General features: G+C 43.2%; 1 protein-coding gene across 1 annotated transcript in view; it reads right to left on the bottom strand.

The window, feature by feature from the left end:
• Positions 1–1206: 1206 nt before the first annotated feature.
• Positions 1207–8628, bottom strand: part of LOC137536763 (heparan-alpha-glucosaminide N-acetyltransferase-like) — a 582763-nt gene continuing 575341 nt past the window's right edge. The window contains exon 19 of the mRNA XM_068258971.1: positions 1207–1634. Within this exon, the coding sequence (XP_068115072.1) occupies positions 1453–1634 (182 nt within the window). The 3' untranslated portion in view covers positions 1207–1452. The remainder of the gene's footprint in view (positions 1635–8628) is intronic.

Genomic DNA, 8628 nt, shown 5'->3' with positions numbered 1-8628 from the left:
GGCAACAATGGCATGGTTTAAAACAAAACATATCCATGTGTTTGAATGGACCAGTCAAAGTCCAGATCTAAATCCAATCGAGAATTTGTGGCAAGATCTGAAAACTGTTCACAAACGCTGTCCATCTAATCTGACTGAGCTGGAGCTGTTTTGCAAAGAATGGGCAAGGATTTTAGTCTCTAGATGTGCAAAGCTGGTGGAGACATACCCTAAAAGACTGGCAGCTGTAATCGCAGCAAAAGGTGGTTCTACAAAGTATTGACTCGCACACCCCACTTTGCAGTTATAGATTTGTAAAAAATGTTTGGAATCATGTATGAGTTTCGTTCCACTTCTCACGTGTACACCACTTTGTATTGGTCTTTCACGTGGAATTCCAATAAAATTGATTCATGTTTGTGGCAGTAATGTGACAAAATGTGGAAAACTTCAAAGCCCAGGTGATAGTCAGGAAGGATGTGAGGTGTTCAGAAACACAGCGTTCTGTGGAGTGGGCAGTGTTGTGCTATGTGGAAACATTCACGTGTTCTAACAAAGATATTGATGTTTTTTTTCTGATAGAACAGCTTGGAATTGATATTTGGTATCAGTACAAGAAAACACTGAAATATCCATTTCTAGGATTTATTGAATGTCTCAAAATTAGTATGGAAAAGTTGTTACACTATTCATAATGGCTTTATTGAATAACCTTATTGTAAAATAAACATTGTAGTAAGGCACAAATGTAGAGAATAGTATCCTACTACCAGAGTGTAAATTCCACCCCCCCACAGAGATAAAAAAAAACATCAACCAATGGCTTATCAATCAGAGCGCAAAATTGTTATAGGTTTCGCAGGACATTGAGCTTCTCCATGTCCCCAAGCTACTGGGTTACCAGTAGGCATCAGGCTCTGTGGGTGGGGCTACAGCTTGGATTGCATGATCATGTTTAGAGTGCGGGGGAGGGGGGGGGAGCACAGAGTGAATCTCTCTGGGAAAACTTCAGTGTATTGCAACATTAGCCTGAAAAAAAAGGCAATTAGAAAAACATATGGTGATAGTGTAGGATTTCAAGATACATCCCAGTGGTAGATGGCTGACAAATTTCTGCTAACAACTTGATTGTGGATATAAAAAAAAAGCCAACAGGTGCCCATAAGCCTCGAAGTTATAGAGTCGAACAGGACGTTATCTGCACAGATACCTTCTAAAACAGCATACTTTATGCTTCTGCTATTATTTATTAGAGTAGAATCTTGTTATAGTAAACTCAGTCCCCAGGTGGTAACCATGTGCCTGTATGAATATACAATGTATGACAAATCCCGATATGGTACATTTCTGATATAGTAAACTAGATGGCCAGGTCCCTTGGAGTTTACTATAAAGGGATTGTACTGTATGTATCAGAACTAAAGGAACATATTGTGTTGTCCCATATTAATTGTAGCGTCACCAAGTAGCAGGTTAGATCTTCAAGAAGAACTTCTGTCTATACAACAAATAGGCCACAAGTATCCAGATGGAAGTGCCAAGCAGGTCTTGAGCAAGGAATTCATAATGAGAAGTCCAGTATTTTACCTCCCAGTTGAATGGGAAATATGAGGCGAGAAGCGAGTGCCCAACAAACACAAAAATTGAATTCATCCCTAAAAGAGACCAAAGAAAATAGGTGTAGTCACTATGTGAGTTTGTTAAAGGACATACATTTTAGAATGGCTTAATAAATTGCATGTAATAAAAAATGAAGAGCATCAAATACTTTCAAAATAAATAAATAAATAGTGGTGGCTGCATTTCTAACAAATACTATAAAGGGTCCAATTTGGTATATGTTATATCTTGTCCATTAGACAACACTTATCTATAGGTAGGAGATCGAATGTTGCCTAAAAATATCCACCTTTCTGCACTAATAAGGGGTCCATGTTGCTGCAATTACTGCAGATTAGACCACCTGCTTTTCATTGATTACTCATGCAGAAAGAGGAAATGTCTGGGTTTAATGAAATACAGAGTACAAAATTCTGGTTAAAAAAAATAAATGTGGTTTGTGCTTACAGTCAGCTTTGAAAAAAAAAATTATAATTGGCTGAAAATGGAAATAACATTTTGTGTAATTTGTATTAAATTGCAAAAACATTTGCTCAGCACTGATACAGGTACATACAGGTAAAACAATTAGTATATCATGCAAAAGTCCATTTATTTCAGTAAATCAACATAAAAGGTGAAACTAATATATGAAATAGGAACACGTTGCATGGGTTTTGGATTAGTTAGCTGATTAGAGTCTGACACTGAGCATAGAATATTGAACATTATCACAATATTCTAATGGTCTGAGATGTTTGGGTTTGCATAAGCTGTAAGCCATAATCATCAGTATTATAACAAATAAAACAAACAAAGGCTTGAACTATCTCGCTTTGCATGGACTTTTGCAAGATATTCTAATTTTTCGAATATATGCAGTGCTGACCATAATTACAGTATTCATACCCCTGGCAAATTTTGACTTAAAGTTACTTATATTCAACCAGCAAGTAATTTTTTGACGGGAAATGACATAGGTGTCTCCCAAAAGATAATAAGACGATGTACAAGAGGAATTATTGTGGGGAAAAAAACCATTTCTCAGCTTTTATTTACATTTAAGCAAAAAGTATCCAGTCCAAAATTATTCATACCCTTCTCAATAATCAATAGAAAAGCCTTTATTAGCCATTATAGCAATGACTGTATCATTGATTGGTGACCAAAGTATAAGTTAAAGAGGAACTTTAGTGAAAATAAACTAATTGACAAAATTACTTATTTTATAACATTCACTTATAGATTATTTAGTCAGTGTTTGCCCATTGTAAAATCTTTCCTCTCCCTGATTTACCTTCTGAAATTTATCACAAGTGGCCACATATTTTGTTCTGTCAGCTGATATTTGCAGAATGTTTGTTTAGGGCTTGTTCACACTAAGGGCACTTTCGGGTTTTTTAAGCGCCGGCGATTTTCAAAATCGCCCTAAAAGCGATTGTGCAATGATTCCCTATGAGAGTGTTCACATATGAGCGGTTCAATTCCGATCCACTCACCAAAGCGCTGCCTGTACCATTTTTGGGGTGATTTGCCTATAATGGAAGGTATAGGGAAATCGCAAAGCGCTTGAAAAAGCGCTTTGTATGGCGATTTTCCCAGCGCTTTAATGAATAAATACATTGGGCTCAATTCACTAAGCTTTATCAAACACTTTATGAAACGTTTGATAATTTACCTCATGAGTAAAATCTAATTTTGAATTCACTAAGGTGTTATAGATTCGATTTATTGAACATTTTATCGATAAAACATTTGATAAAACACCTTAGTGAATTTAATATTAGATTTTACTCATGAGGTAAATTATCAAACGTTCAATAAAGTGTTCGGTAAAGCTTAGTGAATTGAGGCCATTGTATTTATTCTTTTTCGGGTCAAAGAGTTCACTTCCTAATGTCAGGAAGTGTAAAAATGAATTGCTCCACAAAAGCACTTAGAAAAGCGCTTTACTAAAAATCACTTTAAAAAAAAAAAATCGCCTACAAAATTGCAAAACGCTGGTGTCAGTGATTGCGATTCATGATGTGAACAAGGCCTTACTCTTTGCACAGAGGAAGATACTGCTTGCTTTTTCCCACAATGCAGAGGTTCACAGAATGGCCCTGACATCACCCCGTGGCCAGGTTTTAACCACAATATCAGCCATACAGATGTCCCTGAAGATCCATTTGAGAAAAGTTAAAGATTTATTGTGAGAAATCGGGTATCGGCTACTGATTGGAATGAAGTTCAATCCTGAGTTAAAGTTCCTCTTTAAGGATGGAACCTTTCTGCGCTGGTATTCGGACAGGGAGCGGTCACCTCAAGCCTTGGAAGATACACATTACTCACATTTTCCATAACTGAATCAATAAATTGCTACTGAAGTCAATCAAAACAGAATTACGGTCCACATGTGAATGATCAGTCCTGTTTACACTATTATCTATAGGAGAGCTAAGCAAACATCTCCATCAGGGCCAGCCTTTCCATCCGGTGAAATGCAGCAGCAGCCTCAGGTGGTGGTACCCTGAATATGGAGGGGGGGGGGGGGGGGGAGTGGTTGAGGGATGATGGGCAAATTAAACAACAATTTAACAACATTTTATATAATCAATGTTTTTAGTTCTGGGTGAGACGGTGACTGGTGGTTCCTGTGGGACAGTCATGCCATCCTCACTATGAGTATGTTTGGGAGGCATCATTATTTTAAAGCTCACTCCTGAATTGCCCTGATCATGCCCAAAAGAGTTTTTTAAAAAAAAGGAAGTCAGGAACACTGTAAGCACTATGGTCCACACTCATATACATTCACTGCTAACAGACAAACGGGCTTTGCTCTAAAAGTAAGATTATTTATCGCTTTTAATTTTGTCATGAAAGCCTCATCATAGAAAGTGAAACAGTAATGTGCAGCAAGTTTGGGTTTTGTAATGACAACAAATAAACATGTTTCTTTATGTGGCAGAATATTGTCCGTTGCTCTCTATGCCAGTGTTTGTAGCACGAGATACAGTGAGTGGAATCTGGCTGAAGAGTTGTATAGCGCAGCAGGCTGAATAAATGTCAGGGCAGTATGAAGAGTCTCCTCAGCGCTGTCTGTATAAAGAGTGCAATAACCTCTGCTCTGTGCCAATACACAAGGGGCAGCAGGCTATGAAATACTGGCTGAGAGACAGAGCTTCATCTGACTGTTCATTCATTGTATGAGAGGGAAAAGCAGGATGAATGGACTAAAGGCCTTATGTATTTATTAAGTAGCCCTGAAGAGCAAAGCATTCATAGAGTGTCACGCGGCCACCACCCTGTGTCACATTGCAGAGGGAAGGATGCACTCTAGAAGCCATATGTCTCTTTTGTTAGCGTTTTTTAGAATGTGGGTCAAAATCTCTCTTCTGTGTTTTTGTCTCCCCTGTTGACATGCTGCCTACACTGGATAGGGCAACCTATGACATCAAGTTAGTCACTGAAGCTGAGAGTTGATATATAATGAATGGCCCTCACTGAGAAACACCAGTTGTTTTAGTTGCAAGCTATTAAGAATATCTTAATAGTAATAATCTAATCTACTCCGGGCCGAATTTTAATTTATGAATCAGAAAGAGTCTGGAGCAGCATTCAGCAATGATGACAGCAATATATGCATTCCCCTATATGTCCTGCCACTTAGACATGAGCATACATGGAATGTAAAGGAGACACAGTGGATTAAAGCTAAAAATGCTATTACTCGTCACCAGGGCCGGCCCTAGACTTTTTGCCGCCTGAGGAAAAAATGATTGCTGCCACCGCCACCGAGCTGGAGGGGTAGCGGGCAGGGCGGGGGTATTGGGCCTAGCGGCGGGGAGGGGGGTCGGACCCCCCCCCTCCCTCGCCTGGGTCCCCCGTCCTCCGCTTCCCTCCAGCCTTAAATAGATAAGAAGCGCAACTCGTAAGAGGCAGTGGGCGGGGAGGACTCACCTCTTCCTCGCTCGATCCAGCGTGCGCTCCACTGACGTCCCTTCCTGCAGCGCCGTCCACTTACAATACAGTGGGCGGCGTTGCAGGAAGTGACGTCAGTGGAGCGCACGCTGGATCGAGCGAGGAAGAGGAGAGTCCTCCCCGCCCACTGCCTCTTACAAGTTGCGCTTCTTATCTATTTAAGGCTGGAGGGGAGCGGAGGACGGGAGACCCAGGTGAGGGAGGGGGGGGGGTCCGACCCCCCTCCCCGCCGCTAGGCCCAATACCCCCGTCCTGCCCGCTACCCCTCCAGCTGGGCGGCCGGCTCCCCGCACCCACCGATGGGCGGATGCCGCCCCTAGAAATTTGCCGCCTGAGGCAAAAGTTTCACCCCGCCTCATGAGCGGGCCCAGCCCTGGTCACCACCAGGGGGGTGGTTAGGGTAAGGCACCACCAGTCGAGTTTTAGGGTTAGGCACCCCCAGGGAGGTGGTTAGGGTTAGGCACCCCCAGGGGGGTAGTTAGGGTTAGGCACCCCCAGGGGGGTGGTTAGGGTTAGGCACCACCGGGGGGGGGGGGGGGTCTAGGGGTTAGGGATAGGTACAGGGAGAATTGTGTGTCAGAGTAGGGTTAGGTATGCTTAGGGTTAGGCACCACGTGGGGGGGGGGGGGGTGGTTAGGGTTAGGCACCGCCAAGGGAGGGTTCTGTGTGAAAGTAGGGTTGGGTTAAGCTGTATTGTTCAATTACATTATACAACAATATTTAACATTATATTTTCATTTTCTACTTTTAAAACCGGTAGTAATAATCGGAGTTAGCGATTTTACATTACAAATACTGTTAAATTATCAATATTTCTAAATTACGATATTTTTTTTGTGTGCTGATAAATCGTTCCTAAATTTGACCGCGACTTTTTTAAATGTACGCGTTCTGGTTAACCATCTATCAGGTTTTTGCTGTTGTCTCAATTCCTGTCACCAAGACCACCTGAGTACTGCTAAAACCATAGTAGTTCCAGAGTTGCAAAGTGAGGAGAAATATCATCAATAAGGAAACAAATTGCTAAAACATATCTACTGTATTCAAATCTAGCAGAAAAGGTTTGAATTTCTAGTGCAGTGTTTTTCAACCGCTGTATGTTGCCTGGTGCCGTACGGCAGGGGTCCCCAACCACCGGGCTGCGGCAGGTCTGGCCTCTCGCTCCTCCCCTCCCCGCGGCCGCCGCTCCTGTTACCTTATCATGAGCGGGCGGCCGCTTGTCCGATTAGATTTCCCCGTAGCCGCTCTCCTTAGTGGCATCTCCTATTACAGCAGCGCGCTCGGCGGCTGCTGTGATGAGCAGGAAGCGGTACAGCGGTTCCCATGATGCATATCGCCGCTACAGGAAGCGCTGCTGTAATAGGAGATGCTACTGAGGAGAGCGGCTACGGGGGAATCTAATCAAACAAGCAACCGCCCGCTCATGATAAGGTAACAGGAGCGGAGGGGGGAGGGGCACTACCTACCCATACTAGGAAGCTATACTGGGCACTATACTAGCTATACTGGGCACATACTGGGGCACTACCTACCTATACTGGGCACTATACTAGCTATACTGGGCACTATACTGGGGCACTACCTAGCTATACTGGGCACTACCTACCTATACTGGGCACTACCTACCTATACTGGGCACTATGCTAGCTATACTGGGCACTATACTATCTATACTGGGCACCATACTGGGCACTATGCTAGCTATACTGGGCACTATACTAGCTATCTGGGCACTATACTAGCTAAACTGGGCACTACCTACCTATACTGGGCACTTTACTGGCTATACTGGGGCACTATCTACCCATACTGGGACTATACTAGCTATACTGGTCGTTATACTAGCTATATTGGGGCACTATACTAGCTATACTGGGGTAACTATACTAGCCATACTGGGGCAACTAAACTCCCTACACTGGGGCAACTATGCTAGCTATGCAGCCGCACCCCAGCCCCCTTCCCCCCATAACCCACTGCGCACGACACTATCCACTAAGTCGCGCAAACACCCGCGCCCACACACACACACACCCCCGCCGTTCCCCGGAGAAAAATTTGGTCAGAAAGTGGTCCTCGGGCCGGAAAAGGTTGTGGACCACTGTTCTAGTGTAGACACTTAGACATAAAGAAAAGTTGTGAATGGTGGTATTTTTAAAGGGAACCTAAACTGAGAGTGATATGGTTGTTTCCTTTTAAACAATACCAGTTGCTTGGCAGTCCTGCTTATCTCTTTGGATGCAGTAGTGGCTGAATCACACCTGAAACAAGCATGCAGCTAATCCAGTCTGACTTCAGTCAGAGCACCTGATCTGCATGCTTGTTCAGGGGCTGTGGCTAAAAGTATTAGACACACAGGATCAGCAGGAGAGTCAGGCAACTGGTATTATTTAAAAAGGAAAAATCCATATCCTTCTCAGTTTAGGTTCACTTTAAATGGTGCCTGTAGGGAAAAAGGTGCCCCAAATGGGTATTGAGTAAAAAGTTCTGGGGTAGTGAGCCCCTCAAGGTGCGATCCGGCCACCCGACAATCACTCGGCTGCTCCCATGTTAATCACTAGAGGAATATGTAAAAAAGAGAGGAGCGCTCTGAAATTTCCAGCAATGATAGATCAATTAACACTAGGAAAGGTCTCACCTAGTATTAGTGTGGCCGGTACAGCGTACTCAGCCGCGATTCGCATGCGTCCCTCTTAAGCAGCCGGGGACCGGGCTCTCCGTGGCAGCAAGGCAGAGACAGGGCGGAGGCGACGTCACCAGCTCCAGACCTCCTTGCGATGGTAGCGAGGACGTCTGTTCAAACACACGCTGAAAGGCGTGGTGAGCAGCGTCCAATTGTCCGTGAATGGTAAAAATAGAGGCAGGGGAATAGACTGGCCACAGTGTTACAATATGGCACAAAATACATATGGGACTATAAAATAAAGGTTTATTAAAATGACATTAAAATTTATTTGTTAGTCGTCACAAAAGAACAGAGGAGGCACACAGCCCTGAGTCACTACCTGTTCTTCTGTGGCAGGTAAAATTATTTGCAATTGTGCCCACTTGTGAGTCTATTCCACATTTCAAGGTTTTCCATTTATT

Source organism: Hyperolius riggenbachi, chromosome 10 (assembly GCF_040937935.1).
Source record: "Hyperolius riggenbachi isolate aHypRig1 chromosome 10, aHypRig1.pri, whole genome shotgun sequence".
In the NCBI taxonomy this organism is placed as follows: Eukaryota; Metazoa; Chordata; class Amphibia; order Anura; family Hyperoliidae; genus Hyperolius; species Hyperolius riggenbachi.
Note: the sequence above shows the minus strand (reverse complement) of the source record. Positions and strands in the feature narration are given on the sequence as shown.